An 18,676-nucleotide genomic window follows, 5' to 3' on the forward strand; every position below is an offset into this window, starting at 1 on the left:
ATTCCACTGTCGGGCTAGTAGCTCGCAGTGCGTCACGCAAACCCCGCCCCTAGAACATCCCTTGAATCGAACGTCACTTAATCCACCCACTTCAGAGGGAATCAGGCAGATAAAGCACACCACATCATCACGAAACTATTAAAATTAGGACAACAAAAACAAACAAATTACATATTTCTGTACAGCAGTACAATGTATGTCTATACGCACATACCTGTGTTCTCATTCATCATATTCATTTAATCGCCGACCAACTGTTGGCATCGAAATCCAGTGGTCTTGCCACTAACGGAGGGACCCAGCGCAGGGAGCGCACCAATCCATAATATAAAACCACATATATAAAATTCTCCACTAATAACTCGATATAAAGTGTATTTTATGACATCCTCAGTTAGACAGACGCTGTCCAACATTCATCCCAAATGCTCCGGAGAGAACGGAAACATTAATTTTTCCCTAAAGGCTTTATGACAGTTAATAGGTGATTCCCTTTATTTAAAGATGTTGCTTATTATATCTTAAGTAAAGGAAAGTGTTAAGTGTTTCAGCACAAAGGAGCAGCACGTAATAAAATATAGCCTATATTTCGTTGCGCTCAGCAGCCATGCACTAATAAAGCTCTTTATGTATTTAAAATTTTCTTTTTTTAATTTTACCACGTCATATAAAAACATACACACTTGTTTGAGGACACAGAACACATTTTGAACTTGCAGTTTTCCCCGATGCGTCAAAAAAGTGCTGTGCAGCTGCAGACAGAAAAAGTTTCTGCTTTCACTCACCCCGAAAATGCTCTGTTTGCATGATTTGATTAATATCATCGTATCCAAATGCTTTATAAAAAATATTTAAAACATTCTCCGGTGTTTATTGTTTTTAGAAAATATTTGAAATCTTTTTTTTTTTCAGAGAGGCTTTTGAAAAACGAAAGTTTAATATGGCTTTAAAACAGATTGATATAATACCTAATTGTTATAGGTAGCTTTTGTTAGTTTTATATTGGTTCATTTATTTAATGTGATTTTAGTATATCTGATATTTGTAATTCTTTAAATTATTTTATCTAGATATGACACTTGTTTTGAGCCTTCAAAAGTGGACACGAAATTTGTAAAGTTTAATGTCTTTCTGTTGTATTCATATAGTGTATTATCTCCACAATAAATAAAAACAATAAAAAATAAAAGAAAAAAGCCGCGCGGCATCAACAGATCTATGAAGGGAGCGCACTTTTCCTCGGTCTCACGCGCACACATACAGGCATCTAAACGCGTACAAACACACCTTTTAAACTTGACAAAAACTCTTGAAAACCTTTACTGTCTATTGTGCCTTTAATATGGTGTAAAGATTATTATGCGTTATTGAAACATCAAGGAGGACGCAGCAAAGAAAAGTCACTTATAAATTAAAACTACTTTAATATTTTATGCAACAGCTTTACATTTAAAAGAGAAACATAAGGTCGATCATACACAAAAAGACCTTAGCCTATAATTTGTTCCAGATGTTTTTTTTCCCTTATTTATTTATTTGCTTATGTGTTTGGCGTGTACTCGTGTGCGATCAGAAAACTGTGCCGCCTCTCCTTTCACTCCGCCCCAAAGCCCCGGCTGGCCCTCTTTGGCCCAAGGTATTTGGTGGGCCGAAAAAGGCCGGCCGCTGGCCCCAAGAAAGCCCCGATTTGGCCCTATTAGGCCCCGGAAGTGACAGTGAAAACGCGACTGGCCTTGGCTCGCCCTGGCTCGCTCGCTTTAGGCGCGATAGTGGAAACGCGGCTATTGATCCACTTCATAAGACTCGCATTAACCCCCTGGCGGCATATGTCTCAGTTTAATTATAGATTTATCCACTTTTGGAAGATTCAAAAAGTCACTATCCACACCATTTTACAGCATGGAAGTGCTAGGACAAAAATTTTAACTGATCTTGACTGTGTTCATCTGACATTGAAATTAATATACAGAGAAGATGGCTTGAGGGTAAGTAAATTATGGTTTCATTTTTCATTTGGGGTGAACTTTTCCTTTAAAGTTTCCAGCTATGTCACATAACCTGCTTTCTCAAATACTCTTCTGATAAAATAATTCCTTGAAGTTAAATACATTGAAATAATTAAATGGCCCGACCAGAGTACTGATATAAACCTAACTAAAAAAATTTGGAAAGTCCTTGGTGAAAAAGTTAAGACTAAGAAACACTACAGCTGGTGAACTGTGAAAGAGATTGAAGAAGAGTGAGCTATACAGTAGTCAACATTTGAAGCGGATCATCACCTTTTATTAAAGTTGTCCTAAAACTATTGAACAACAGCCATTTTTGTCTTAGGACCATTTTGAAAAACGACTTAGAGACACTTCAAATATTGACCACTATATATAAAATAGTAGAAATGTTATGTAAATGGATCACATGTTGTGTTCATCCAGTCAAAATCATTTGAAACTTCAATATGCAAGTATGACAATGAATCCAGGGTTTAAGAATGCACAATGGGAAGCATCAGAGTACAAATACTCAGGAGTAATTATGAGCACTGCGAAACTTGTAACATGTAAACCCTGGACTCTGTTACCTGGGGTTTAGAATGACTTAGTTAACTATTTCAAGTGTGAATGCTGGGATATATTGGGTTAACCGTGGAAACGCAGCAGCAACTCTAATTCAGTGGAAAATTACTGATAGTTTACTACTGCATACATGAAAGAATATAGCATATTATTGTAAATACTATAATGTTTTTAAACCATACTATAGTAAACTACAATTTAATCATAGTTTTGTTGCTGTAACTGTAGTTCATCCATGGTATCTGTTGTAAAATTGTGTTTATACAACGAATCCCAACCCCAAAAAACAAGATTATCACAATTTTCCACTAATAATTGTCTTAAGGCAGGGGTGTCAAACTCAATTCCTGGAGGGCCGAAGCCCTGCACAGTTTAGTTCCAACCCTGCTCCAACACACTTACCTGTAGGTTTCAAAAAAGCCTGAAGGACACAATTAGTTTGATCAGGTGTGTTTAATTAGGGTTGAAATTAAACTGTGCAGAGCTGCGGCACTTTTGGAACTGAGTTTGACACCTGTGTCTTAAAGGATCAAGAAATATGTGGTACTGCTATACCTGTCTTTAAATTAGAAATGCGAAACATTCTTTCACCTGGGTTTAACCCTTATTGTGTATACAGCTAACCGTATTTGTTAACTTCATTGAGATTGATTACAATTAATTTTATTTCATAAATGTAAAAAGTCTTGAATGTTTTGTAAACACTCCAGGGTTTTTCCAATGAGCATAATGCACACAATATACTGACACTAAGGAGAAGATACTGTTGAATATAGTCATTCATTTTTGATTTATGTGCGCTCAAACGTATTCTCGTAGCTTCATAATATTCTGAAGGCATATGATCTGCTTTCAGGACGTTTTTCTGTATTTCAATGGAGGATGAGGGAGCTCTCTGATTTCACCTAAAATATCCTAATTTATGTTCAAAAGATGAACAAAGGTCTTGGGATTAAAACGACCTGAAGGTAAGCAATTAATAATTTTGCACACATTTTTGTTTCATTTTTGGATGAACTAACCTTTTAAATTAACTTTTAAATTTTTGTCATCATTCGGCTGTGGTGGAAAGAGTACTGAAAAAGCAAACTTTAGTAAAAGTACCCTTACTTGCCTAAAAATGTAGTGTGAGTAGAGTAAAAGTACCTGTTGTAAATATTACTCAAAGTAGGAGTAAAAAGTAGCCCCTTTAAAAGTACTCATGAGTAGTGAGTAGTGAGTATTATGCTTTTAAAAGGTTGATGCATTTACATGTAATTTGTGGATGTGTTTGTAAACGTAACATTTTGTAGTGCACTTAATTATTGCCCAGCAGGCACACAACATCATATTAGGGTAGGTTTAGGTTGTGATGTCAGGTGGCAAAAATTCAATGTCTAGTCAGCATCTAAGGACAACATTATATTGATGTTCATTAATGACATCAAATGACATTGATATTTGGTTAATTGTAGCTTGTTAGAAAGTGACCAAAATCCAATGTCGAGCCAACAACTTAAACCAACATCCTATTGATTTCAAATACGGACATTTATTCATCAGCTATGGCAACCAAAATTCAACGTCTGATAGATGTCATAGTGGTAACGTTGACAACATCAAGCTGTAACATCATTAGACATTGATATTTGGTTGGTTTTAGGTTAGGCGTTGGACATTGACTTCGGGCTGAGGTGAGTTCTGATGTAAACCGATTTTCATTTCCAAATAAAATGCAACGTCTCCACAATGTTAGGGTACAATTTCAATCTGATGGCATATTGACGTCTTGTGCCTGCTGGGTGTTTAAGGCCATTTCGGTCATCATACAGTAAATATCCATCATCTTCTCATCAGTGACATGCATCTAAACCAGGGGTGCCCATACTCGGTCCTGGAGGGCCGATGTCCTGCAAAGTTTAGTTCCAATCTCAATTAGACGCACCCGGGCTAGCTAATCAATCTCTTACTAGGCTTTCTAGAAACATCCGTGCAGGTGTGTTGAGGCAAAGTGGGGCTAAAATCTGCAGGACATCGGCCCTCTAGGACTGTGTTTGGGCATTCCTGATCTAAACAGTCTCTTGGTCAATGCATATAAAGATTTTAAACATCTTCTTGGACACTTAATGCTTCTAAACAGTTTGTTGCAATGTAACGTGCACATGTCTTGAAGTAGTTCATTATGATGCAATTTACCTTCTATGTGTGATTTGATTGTACAGGAATTACAGGACTGATTTTTCTAATTTCCATGAACAAGAAATATTAAAGTAGCGACTGCAGGTTGAAGAAAAGTAGTGAGAGTAAAAGTACAGATACATCACTAAAAATGTACTGAAGGAAAAGTAAAATTTTTTAAAACTACTTAGTAAATTACAATTTCTGAGAAAAACTACTCAATAACAGTAACTTGAGTATTTGTAAATAGTTACTTTACACCACTGTCATTCGGACATAAAACAGTTCCTTGAGGCTGAAATTATGAAATGGCCAGACCAGAGTCCTGATGTAAACCTGATTAAAAATCTCTGCTAAAATCCTTGACAAAGTTATGGCTAAGAAACACTACAGTTGGTGATCTGTAAAAAAGACTGAGGAAGAGTGATATGTACAGTAGTGAACATTTGAAGCAGATCATCGCCATTTATCAAAGTTTTGCTGAAACAATTGAGCGACAGCCATTCTTGTCTTAGCCATTCTTCCACTTTAAATGTTGACTGCTGTATATACCATTATGTAAATCAAACACTTGCTGCTTTTATCCAGTCGAAATCATTTGTAATTATTTTGTAATTAATAACACACACACACACACACACACACACACACACACACACACACACACACACACACACACACACAAAATATATATATATATATATATATATATATATATATATATATATATATATATATATATATATATTTTTTTTTTTTTTTTTAAACTAACCCTTTAAATTCTCTTAAAAAAAAAAATTCCTAAATTTAACGTAAAATAGTTCCGTGAAGCTAAAAACATTGATATAATACAATGGCCAGACCAAAGTCCTGAAGTAAACCTGATTAAAAATCCGTGGTGACAAAATTATCGCTAAGAAATACTACAGTCGTTGATCTGTGAAAGAGATTGAAGAAGAGTGAAATATACAGTAGTCAAAATCATTTGTAAGTATTTTGTAATTAACATAATTTTTGTTTCATTTTTGGATGAACTAACCCTTTAAATTAATTTTTTTTTTTTTTCTTTTTCGGACATGTGACTGGTGTAAGTATCTAAAGCGTCACTTCTACATCTGCAGTGAGTCTCCCCTGCCCACCTGTCAGACGGACACCCTTCTCCACGCTCAGTCATGGGACGAGTAAATAATTCAACACTCCATGCGTATCAGATGTGGTCTCCTCTCTCTCTCTTTATTTCGTACTCCCTCTCTCTCGTCCTCTAATAGGCATCAACAAGTCTCTGAAGACATCAGTAGAGTGTGTTATCTGTGTAATAACTGCAGCGTGAAAACTTTCACTATCACAGGTATGTAAGGAACCCTCTTTATCTGTTAGTAATTCTGCAGTTGATCATTGTTGCTAATGTTACATGTGTATATTTCCCCACAGAAACAGGATGTCTGGAGTGAACAGTGACCTTTTACACAGATCAACTTTGAGTGTTTATAATGTGAGTGTTCTGCCTACAAAAGACTGTAGTGTTTTGAACTATACTATAGTAAAATGTGTTATGCTGTATATATTTTACAACTCTTTGTTAATTCAATACAAGTTTACTTGTATAGCGCTGTTCACAATAGTTATTTCTTCAAAGCAGCTTTACAAAAAGTGTACATGATTACATATTATTTAAATTCCCTAAAGTTAAGGTTATTAGTTGCCATAACTTTATTAGTTACTAATACCTTTAATTAATTAGGTACTTAAAGCTTTCAACTTATTGTATAAAAACATAGTTAACCTGCAGTTATATAGTATATGTGATATTGTATAGTTGGTACAGAGTATATATACACAATAAAACCTCAAAAGTTAAGGTAACTCAAACCATTTAAAGAAACTGATTGGAATAAACCATTTAAGTTCAGAAACTAATCCTAATGAGTACTGTGAATGCAATTTATTTGAGTAAATGAAGCAGTTTGAGCACAGTAAAATCCAATAAATGAAGGGAACTTAAACCAAATGAGTACTATAAAACCAAATAAGTTAAGTCAACTCAAACCGTTTGAGAAAACCAATTCCTACAAACCATTTAAGTTAAAAAAAAATATCCTATGTGAGAACTGTGAACTTACTTCGTTTAAGTTGAAGTAACGAGGTATTTAATTGCCTTCAACACTGAGTTCAAAACTCTTTTCAAATAAGTAGTATTAACTTTTCAGTTGATTTTGCGTTAACTAAACTTATTTTATTTGGTAAAATTGACTGATGGGTTTTACAGTGTATGTGTACATGTTCAATGAAGTGTATTTATGCAACAGTATTTTTTATAATCAACTGATAACCCTTAATAAATACTGTAGTTTAGTTTTTACTATAGTAAACACTGGCGTATTATAGTATAAACAACTACAGTACTGGGTAAGTTTGTTTATATTATTATAGTATTTTTTAGTATAGTAGTAATTATACTGTATTAACATGTCAACTGAAATTACAACTATAGATCTACCACAACAAATTGACTCGTACTTTACTATAGTATGGCTCAAAAACCCTATATTATTTACTATACATTACTATAAAAAAAATGTCATATGTCTGTTCATTATTATTCTGTTTATTATTAATTACAATGCCATATTAATTTTAATTAACGAGAATATACAACCACACATTCTTTATTCAATTATTCAACTATTATTGGTTGAATAAAGTCTTTCATCTGCATGCTATAGTGTGTGGTTATAGATTAGAGTTATATAGATTAAGTAGTATCTTTAAAGGTATGTGTACAATTTTTAACATCATATTAATTACAGTAAAATCTCTGACATTGATTTCAATCATTGAACACGTTATGTATACTAATATATATGACGTCAAACCTAATATATATATAATGTTTATTTTATATTGTTTATTACAGTGGTCCCTCATTAATCGTGGGAGTTACGCTCTAAAAAGTAGCCCACAATAGGCGAAATCCGTGAAGTAGTCAGTTTTTTTTTATTTTTTTTTATTTACAATTATTATGTTTTAAGGCTGTAAAACCCCATTACTACGTTATTTTCTTAAATAGGCATCAACATTTTCACACTTTTCTCTCGTTTAGACATTCGCATAATTACTATCCACTTTTTGTATGATGGTTAGCTTCTTCTGCTGCTTTTTGGGTGTTACCATGGGTGCCTTTGACGGTGCAAAAAGTTTTGTCATCATTGTGGGGAGCAAATTTGTAATCATACAGTATAGCACTTCAGAGTCACACAGCTAGCAAAGATATCAATTTGGCAAGCTGAACACGTTCTGTACTGTACAGGAGGTACGGCACGGAGGACTTTGATTGACAATGGTCTACAGCCAATCAGGACGCACAACACAATCCGCTAATCAGGACACAGAACACATTACGCTTAAAAAAAAATAACATGTCAAATTGCAAAAAATCTGCAAAACCGCAAAAGGTGAACTGCGTTATGGCGGGGGACCACTGTATACTTAAAAAAATTCATGTCCATTTATAATATAAATAACAATCATTCTAATATAAAACGGTACTTCTTGCTGAATGTTCCATTATAGTTTATATAAGGGATAAAGTACATCCTGAAGGTTGTTATCATGGAATAAAGCCCAACCGACTAGTTTATCAGCAGCCTTACGCAATGCAAAACACTGTTGTATAAGACTGATGGCTGTATTTTTCGAAAACAATAGTTTGGATGTACTTTATCCTCCTTCTTACACAGCTTCTTGCGACAAAACCTAAATATTAGACAAAACGTTGTTCTGAGCCATAATACTTTAGTAATTCTTGAATTAAATGCAAAGCTGACAGAAATGAAAATTACTGAAATCAAAAATCAAAGGGGGCCTAATAATAATTCTGACTTCAACTGAGTGTCCTCCATTACATTTACCCTCCTAAACCTCACACCCATCCCGGACGAGCCCCCATATGTAACCCACCAATCCTACTACACTCAGCCTGGTCTAAACTGAGATCGAACCAGCTAATTATTAATATTATTTTTTGCATGGGAGTCAGCTGCTCTAACAAGGAGGCTAAAGTCCTAGTCTGTCGCTAGAACATCTTTATAAGTTAGATGAACGATGTTTACCTGCATAGCACTTCGCTACCTGGCCTCCGTTAGAAACATATTCAGTTAAAGTCAGAATTATTAGCCCCCTTTGATTTTTTTTCCTTTTTAAATATTTGCCAAGTAATGTTTAACAGAGCAAGGACATTTTTAAGGTATGATTGATAAGTCTTATTTGTTTTATTTCGGCTAGAATAAAAGCAGTTTTAATTTTTCAAACACCATTTTGAGGACAAAATTATCTAGTAAAATATTGTTTACTGTCATCATGGCAAAGATAAAATAAATCAGTTATTAGAAATTAATTATTAAACTATTATTTTTAGAAATAATAGGTAAATAATTCAGGAGGGCTAATAATTCTGACTTTAACTGTATGTATGTAAGTATGTATGCATGTGTGTGTGTGTCTGTGTCTGTGTGTGTGTGTGTATATATATATATATATATATATATATATATATATATATATATATATATATATATATATATATATATATATATATATATATATATATATATATATATATATGCGTGTGTGCAAGTGTGTATCCATTGGCGATCAAGATAATTTAGCAGTTGTTTTCTGGGAATAACATATCATTAAATGTCGCAACTGACTAATAAGATTCAAGTGTTCCAGTTGGCTGTTTAATAATTTGAGATACTAATTAGCTAATGCTTATATTTAATAGCATCTCAGAGTGAATGTTGACAGTATGATGGTGTTGTTTTGGTTTATTCAGAACCTCATGGATCAGTTTAATCCTGGCTTGCAAAAGCTGGTCACTTTAGGAAACAGCTACATCAAAGCTTTTCAAGGTGAGCATGCTGTGTGTTTTAAAAACAAATGTATGCAAAAGCAATGTTTGATGCATTGAAGTTTTTGTTTTGTTTTGTTTGAGTGTTTTGTTTTGTCTGATATTTATGCTGGTTTATTTATTTTTTGTTTTATTTGGTTTTAATTTTTCTTGTAGGTTTGTGGTTTGCTTTTTATTTGTTGGGGGGGTGGTTGAACTTTTTTTTCTTCATTTGGTTATATTTAAATGCATTTATTTATATTTCATTATGCTTTGTTTTACATTTCTTTTGTTGTTGTTTTATGTATAGTAGGATTTTTTGTTTTATATGTGGTTTAGATTTTTATTTTGTCAGTTTATTTTTATTTTTTTTGTATGTGCGTGTGAAAAACGTCTTTAAATATTTTATGTTTACTTTTATTTTCTGTTGTATTTATATTTCTCCAAAATGTTGATTCGTTCTGTTATTATTTTTGTTATTGTTATTTTTCTAAGGTTTTCTAAGTGGTTGTGTAAGCATTTCACTGCATGTCTGACTGTTTTGAATTTGAATTTGATTGTTTTGAATTTTATAAAATGCCAAACCTACTGTAAAAAAAGACTCATCTCAGAACATTTTGTGGGGGTCTATTAAACTAGTAAACACTTCTATACACTAGTAAACACAATCTATACCACCAGGGGCTTATTTTAGCTATTAATAATATCATCATGATCATTAGGGAATGCTAAAAACGCATGAATAAACACTATTTTTCTGTTTTTCTCCTCATCAAAGCGTTGGCTCTGACAAGCGAAGCCTACTTCAGCGCTCTTGCTAAGATGGGCGAACAAGCTCTCAGCACACTATCATCTAGATCACTCGGTAAGAATCCTGTGCGTCTCTAAAGTAGTGCCAGCTGGGCAGATTGTGAAGCAAGATGTCCACTGAGTTTTTAACTCTACTTTCTGGCTGTACTAGCGCATGTTTGTCCTACAGACAATAGATGTTTCAGCGAACAGCATCCAGCGCCAGATGCTTCCTCTCCTCTGTCGAAAAACACAAGATTTGGCTGAGAGAAACCTTCAGGTTGATGCCAAAGTTATGAGTTTTAGTTTCAGTCACGAGATAAAGAAACGATGAATTACAGAATACTAGTTTAAGGGTTCCACTTTATATTAAGTGGCCTTAACTAATATGTACTTACATAGGAATTAATAGTTTGTTACAATGTACTTATTGTGCATATACATGTATTTACTGTGTACTTATGCTTGATTAAATACATGCATGTAATTACATCTGTAATTAACTTCTGTAATTACATTTGTAAATACACTGTTGACCATCCCTTACACCTTAACCTACCCTTAAACCAACCCATACCACCAAACCTATCCATAACCCAACCTCTATTCCAACTCAAAAGCACCACAAGTGTTCTCAAATACAGTATAAACACAGTAAGTACATTGTATTTATTTTTTAAAGTAAGTACATAGTAGTTAGGGACACTTAATATAAAGTGGGACCAGTTTAAGAGGCATAGAACGTTAAATAAGGGTTTAAAAATTACTACCAGCTTATAAACCTGCATGTGACTGGACAAGGGGTGTGTGTGTGTGCGCGTGTGTTAAGCATCAGGTGTCCATGTGAGCATTGAGACTTAAATAATTGATGCATGGTCTCATTCTTTCACCCCGTTAAATTCATTGATCCCCTTACTAGCACATAACACTCATCATTACAATGCACATATTAATACATACTTAAAAAATAAAAATAAACTAATAAAAAAATAGGTGGTATAAAGCTAAATGCTATTTCTTGGGTGCTTTTAGAAGAAATTAATTTTTTTTTTAAATAATATAATTAGGTAGTGTTAATTATACATGTTTTAAATTATAATAAATCAAAAACATATAATTGATATATATATTTATAATTGTAAGAAAGATTTATTTTTTGTGGAAGAATTATTACCAGTTAAATCGTGGTAATATTTAATATATTTCTTCAATAAAGTTATTAAAAATGTATATTGTCATTTATTAAAATCTTTAAAAGAAGATTTTTTTCATAAATGAAACAATTTTGAAAAAAAAAATGAAAGTGACACTGTTGGAAAAAAACAAAAACGATTTTGATCGACTTCGAATGTTGACTACTGTATACCATTATGTAAATGGATCACTTGCTGTGTTCATCCAGTCAAAATCATTTGTAATTATTTTGTAATTAATAACATTATTTTCGTTTAATTTTTGGATCAACTAGCCTTTTAAATTGACATTTTTATTAGTTTTTTCGTCATTCAGACATAAAATAGTTCCTTGAAGCTGAAAACATTGAAATAATGAAATGGCCAGACCAGAGACCTGACGTAAACCTGATTAGAAATCTCTGGAAAATCCTTGGTGACAAAGTTATAGCCAAGAAACAATACTGTCGGTGATCTGTGAAAGAGGCAGAAGAAGAGTGAGATATACATAAGTCAACATTTGAAGTGGAACATCGCCGTTTATCAAAGTTCTCCTAAAACAATTGAACAGCAGCCATCCTTGTCTTAGGACCATTTTGAAACAATTTGATCCACTTCAAATGTTGACTACTGTATATACCATTATGTAAATGGATCACTTGCTAGGCATTAGGTGTCCATGTGAGCATTGATATTTAAATAATTGATGCATGGTTTCATTATTTAATATATTTATATTTAATAATGAGTAATATTTAATATATTTCTTCAGGAAAGATATAAAAAATTGTAAATTTTTCAAATAAGATATTTTTCATAAATGTTTCAGTGTTTGTATTTTTGTCACTGAGTTTCTTTCTTAAAACATGCAAAAGTATTTTGGTGCTTTAAAATGACATGAGAGTATAAAACTAATGACTAAATATGTTATTTTCTTTATTGATTCATCCCTTTAATAGTATCTGATTCATTTCTGGTCTCTTAATTAGTTGCGGTTCATTAACCGACACGAGCTACTGAACAAACTCAACAGTCCCGTGATATTCAGACTGTTTACAAAAAGCCACTCTTCCATTTCTGCACTTATTAAATATGTATTGACAATCAATTATTTAATTAATGTATTTTGTTTGCTTGCCAGGCGACGTGTTGATCCAGATATCAGAGACTCAGAGGAAGCTGACGGCTGAGGCAGAGGGAGTGGTGAGTTAAAAGTTCAAGTCTTTCTGGCTAATGGGATTCATAGCATGGCAAGCCATTTTAACATTTAATCTAGCAATAAACCACGCTAGTGTCTTTTTTATGCCCTGCAAAAAAATGCTTTTACTCACATATTGTATTGTTGTAGTTTTTGTCTTGTTTCTAGTCCAAATATATACAAATTCCTAAATCAAGAAGCATTTTGTAGACAAGTAAAAATATTGTCTTGATTTCATTGAGTTTATGCTTTAAACAACATAAATAATCTGCCATTTTTGATTTATGTAAAATGTTTTCTGTTTTCTGTAAAATGTTAGTAAATTAAAATGTTTCTTGATTTAATTTTTTATTTTGGACTAGAAACAAAAACTAGAAATTAAAAAACAAAAAGTATTTTTGCTATTTTTTTTACTCCAACCTATTTTTTAGCTGCAACTAGTATGCAACGATTTACAGATTTTGGTTGTCCGATTATAGTGTGAGGAATAATCACGGTTATCATAATTAATATGCATTTATTAATTTCAAAACTCAACTAGTTTAGAAAATCACTTGAAAGTGTCGGATGTTATCACTTTAAAGTGTTGTTTTTGCTTATGAATTGCTAGATAATATAGCACAAAATAATAAAAAACAAACCGTAGTACATTTCTATCTTTGGACTTAAATTAAGTGGAAAACTAATCCCCAAAATTGGAGGCCTGGCTTGTGAGTCGGCCCTCCCTATATGCGCGTGCAAGCCTCCATTGGAAAAATCATGGTTGCGACAAAGACACAAAATGTGAACGGTTCACTGCTGCTAGGTGCCTCAGCCATAGTTAATCCAGTGTGCGTGTGTATTAGCAAAGACTTAAGAACACACAAGAAATTTCACAAATATGGTTTTGAATGGGGAAGAGTGTAGCAGTCAATATGGCGAATGCAGCCCCGCCTATTAGTACAGGAGCCAATCATTGATCGTGTTGTGTTTTCGTGTGGTCAACAAACGCACTAGAATCTCAGTGAATTCTCACAGACCTAAGAAGTATATTCACATAAAGCTTGAAGTTTGTACTTTAAATGAAAGAATACACTTGAAAACAAAAGTGTTCTGGTTTTGTAATCTGTATGAAATGAACGCGAGGTACAGTCTGTCCTGTCAAATGCACATCGCATGACAGCAACTACTCAAATGCCCCACAAACTTAGAAACAAAGAGTCGCTGTTATTTCTGGAGGAGATTCGCCGCAAGACTAAGTTGTGAATTACTGCAGATGAGGAGCACGATCAGATGAAGCATTATTCAGAGGGTGATAATGTGTAGAAAAGTTTGGTGATTTAGAACTTAGGTTGGTGTCGTGATCTCGCTCTTTTCAAATGCGTATGCACATTAGCTTGGGCAACCTGAAAGATTTTATTTTGAACGTTGAGAAACAATACTGGTTGTAATGGTTGTTGCTTAATTTTATTGGTGGTTCTAAATATGTAATGTAATTGTAAGCTTGGCAAACAGTATTAGGGTATTTAATGTTTCCCTATTCAGATAGACTGCCCGATTTTAGTAAATGGTAACAACAAAGTCCTGCTGTGATTGAGTAAAGTCACATTTTTGATGAAAGTACATCTGAAGTGGTCAGAGGATTATTAGAAGCATCCTTGTTTTTTGAAAGACATCCCCCTTGTTTCTTAAGTAGTATATGTATTGTTCCAATAGCATTGTTTCATTCGAAAGTTGTATGAACAGTTCAAATGTTGGAGGCCTTAGTTGGTTCCAATTGAGCAAAATGCATTTTTTGCTTGATAGGAAATGATGCCAAGTCTCTTTCTATAAGTAGGGTCAAGCGTCTTGTTCAAATCCATACCAAAGAGGTATAGCGTTGGTGTGTTGTCTAATGGAGTTTGCATAGCTTTGGCTGCAAAGTCCTGTACTGCTTTCCAGAATTTTTTGTGGGAAATTCAGAAAATGCTTTTTGCATTCCCAAAAAATATGCATGATTGATCCTTAATAGATTTTACATCTGTGAAAGACATTTTGCTTAAACAAAGTAGGGTAAGATTATGGTTTTTAAATATTTCTTCATATTGTAACATGGACTTTTGGGTTCAGTGGTTAGTACTGTACTTTCAAACTGCAATTTCAATGCCGCTTTGCAGCTTGTCCTAACTACTACATATTATTCATGCTAAAATTAGTTTTTAACTTAATCATTTATGACGTCGATGCGCAAAATTTGTATTTAAAAAAGAAAAATAAATTTAAAATGTAAAAATGTTTTGCTGCAAAACATCTGCATTAACTATTATGAAAATGAGAATGAAGGTTATGTGCTTTTTTTCCAGTGTTATTAATGTGAATTTGAATACCATTATGTGACATTTATTGCCATACTACTGAAAGTAGCATATACTGTAGCTCACCTTATATATTGAAAATTAAATAACTAGCTAACACTTTGTAAATGAATGTTAGAACAGTGGCTCAGTGCAAACCAACAACTTCAGTCACTCAGTCACTCTTCTTTTAATAATGTAACATTGGTGATTATAACCATTTTGTAGGGTGGCTGAAATTTGGGCACACAGACATCTGCTTGTTTCACGTCACATGTGGTTAGGAGACGTTGTAAAAGCTAGAAACGTCCCAGCTGTGAAATAAGAGTCAACAACACTCAATGTGATGCTGCGGCATGCGATAAAAGCTGTCTTTTCCATCTTAAAAAGTTTCCCAAAAGCCATGGGAGCGGATCAAGTGTTTAGCAAGTCTTGAGTCCAATGGAGAAGATGTTTTTGTGTTTATTTTATGGTTAAAGTTGTTAAACGTTTGCCGGCTCCTGTCTCTTTCTACCCAAAAAGAGTTTTCTGCGTGTTTGAGATACTGCTACAGTAGCATCACACACATCTCTGGTGTTACTTAAAACACAGCCAAAGAAACTTGACAATGGGTATAAAAACTTCACCGCATATAAGCATTTCGTAAGTGTGATTTCAGAGCAATGCAGAAGTATAAATGCTCACAATAGCTTCGGCTATGTACAAGTCACCCAACAAAAAACTATAAATTGGGGTCTTGCCCATAGACTGTAAAAAATATGGACGTAGTATCCGTGACGTCACCCATAGGTTTCTGAAGAGCGCAAATGAAGCTACAAGTGGGCGTGGCCAACTGGTGCCGTTTTGTTCGCAAGTCTTGACACCAACCAGGGTTAACCAAAAAAGGGCAAAGAGGTGGAGCGTGATCGAAGCTACAGATGCCTGCTAGCAATTTGTTTAGACAGGCTTTTCTTTAGGAGATACGCTTAACACTTTATTTCCTGCAACTCGTTTGTGTTCTGACCACATGTGCTTGGTTATACACTACTGTATAGCAATAAAGTGGTTAGTCTTTTAAAAACACTGTTGTAATACATTTAGCCCCTAAACACTGTTATTTTGATGTTTTTCAATTCAGCTTTATTTGTATAGTGCTTTTACAATGAAGATTGTGTCAAAGCAGCTTCACATAAATGGTCATAGTAACTGGAGCAGGGTAGTTCAGTTTTTAGTGTTTAAGTTCAGTTCAGTTTAGCTCAGTTCAGTGTGGTTTAAAATCATTACTGAGAGTCCAAACACTGAAGAGCAAATTCATCGATGCGTAGCTCTACAGATCCTGAACCATGCAAGCCAGAGGCGACATCGGAGAGGAAAAAAAAACTTCACCAATAGGAGAGTGAAGAAAAAAAACCTTGAGAGAACCAGACTCAGTTCGGCACAACCATTTTAATTTCTCCGCTGGCCAAAAGTCTTGTGCAGAGCTGCAGTCTCAGCGGTGGAGGCTGGAAGCTGGCCTCAGCGAAGACACGTCTGTCCCTGGAGTGTCACTGGAATCAGTCTCATGCTCTCCACTCCCCCTTGACCAACAGCGCAGCATCAGCTCAGGATACGGCCTGGTCCCGGATATGGACACCTTGGGATCATCACGTCGCTGGTCTTGGATCCAATCAGTGACTCCGCATAATCTGAGAACCTCGGGATGAGTATCCCCAGGTGGAAATTGAGAATGAAGAGAGTAATTAGCTTAGCTGCTGTTCATAGTGTATATAAACAAGATGCAGAAACTTGTGTGGAAACCCGCTAAGTGATGCATTGAGTGTATGCTTTACTAAACAGATAGGTCTTTAATCTAGTTTTGAACTGAGAGTGTGTGTCTGACCCTCGGATGTTATAAGGAAGGCTATTCCAGAGTGTAGGAGCCATAAAGGAGAAGGCTCGACCTCCTTTATTCGACTTTGCTATTCTAGGTACTACCAGAAGCCCTGAGTTTTGAGATTTTAAAGAGCGAGTTGAATTGTAGCAAGACAGAAGGTTGGTTAGATAAACAGGGGCTAGATTATTTAGAGCTTTATAGGTGAGAAGTAATATTTTAAACTCAATACGAAACTTAACAGGCAGCCAGTCTAAGGAGGATAAAATTGGGGTGATATAATCATATTTTCTAGACCTGGTCAGAACTCTGGCTGCTGCATTTTGTACTAAATCAAGTTTGTTAATAGAGGATGCTGGGCAGCCAGCAAATAGAGCATTGCAGTAATCCAACCTAGAAGTCATAAAAGCATAGACTAGCTTTTCTGCATCAGAGATTGATAGCATACTTCGTAATTTAGCGATATTTCTCAGATGAAAGAAGGCAGTTTTTGTGACATGGGATATATGGTTTTCAAAAGTTAGATTGCTGTCTAATATGACACCCAGATCTTTTATACTAGAGCTAACGCTAACTTTGTATCCCTTTAATTGTAGATTGAGTTGCGAGATCTGCTGTGTACAGGATTTAGGCCCAATAAGTTATTTTGTTTTGTCTGAGTTTAAGAGAAGAAAATTGTTGAAGGTTGACTTGTGAAGGCTGTCCATTAATATTCACAAACTGGTAACAGTCAGTTAAGTATGACTTAAACCATTGTAGAGCTTGTCCCTGGACACCTGTAGATTTTAAGCGATTTATGAGGATATTGTGGTCAATGGTGTCAAATGCCGCACTAAGATCGTGTAGAACTAATAGCGAGATGCACCCTTGGTCAGCAGCTAAGAGTAAATCATTGGTTATTTTCACTAATGCAGTTTTATGTACTGTGATGAGCTCTATAACCTGACTGAAACACTTCAAAATTATTGTTTGTCTGCAGAAAGGAGCATAATTGAGTAGAAACAACTTTTTTTAGTATTTTAGACATAAATGGAAGATTTGAAATAGGCCTATAGTTAGCTAAGTTGTTGGGGTCCTGTTGCGGTTTCTTAATAATAGGCTTAATAACAGCTAGCTTGTAACATTTTGGAACATGGCCTATAAATAAAGAAGAGTTGATAATGTTAAGAAGAGTTTCTCCTATAGCAGGTAGCAATTCTTTCAGTAATTTAGTTGGAATTAAGTCCAGCATATTCCAGCAAAATCTCCTATTTTCTGTCTAAAGCCTTCTATTTTATCACTGAAAAATTTCATCACTGAAAATTTTATCACTGAAAAAAGTCATCACTACTAATTTGTGGTGGAACATTTTGTTCCAAGGATGACCAATTATTTGCTAATTTAGCAATGGTGTTAAATAAAAATCTAGGATTGTTTCGATTATTTTTCTATCAGTTTGCGGAAGTGTTCGGCCCTGGCAGTTTTTAGAGCCCTCCAATAGCTGGACATACTGTATTTGTACGCAATTCTAAAGACCTCTAAATATTTTTTTTTCCATTTACGCCATTATACCATGGTGTAGTTTTAATCTCTCTAGCCTTTTTTAATTTGATTGGTGACACAGTATTTAGTGTACTAGTAAAGATGGCATCCATACTGCTGGTTACTACATCAAGATCATTTGAGTTTGCGGGTGCATTACCAAATAGAGAAAGATCAGGTAAGTTATTTATAAATTTATCTTTGGTTAACGGAACGA

At 34.4% G+C, this 18,676-nt stretch overlaps 1 protein-coding gene across 3 annotated transcripts in view; it reads left to right on the forward strand.

The window, feature by feature from the left end:
- The first annotated feature begins 3,429 nt into the window (after positions 1-3,429).
- The window catches only part of baiap2l2b (BAR/IMD domain containing adaptor protein 2 like 2b), a 35,602-nt gene continuing 20,355 nt past the window's right edge, over positions 3,430-18,676 (forward strand). The window contains exons 1-7 of one of the 3 annotated variants that reach the window (XM_073936654.1): positions 3,430-3,541; positions 4,216-4,246; positions 5,852-6,078; positions 6,162-6,222; positions 9,565-9,640; positions 10,397-10,483; positions 12,721-12,782. In XM_073936654.1, the coding sequence (XP_073792755.1) occupies positions 6,169-6,222; positions 9,565-9,640; positions 10,397-10,483; positions 12,721-12,782 (279 nt within the window). In that variant the 5' untranslated portion in view covers positions 3,430-3,541; positions 4,216-4,246; positions 5,852-6,078; positions 6,162-6,168. 3 annotated transcript variants of the gene reach the window in all.

Source organism: Danio rerio, chromosome 22, assembly GCF_049306965.1.
Source record: "Danio rerio strain Tuebingen ecotype United States chromosome 22, GRCz12tu, whole genome shotgun sequence".
Lineage (NCBI taxonomy): Eukaryota > Metazoa > Chordata > Actinopteri > Cypriniformes > Danionidae > Danio > Danio rerio.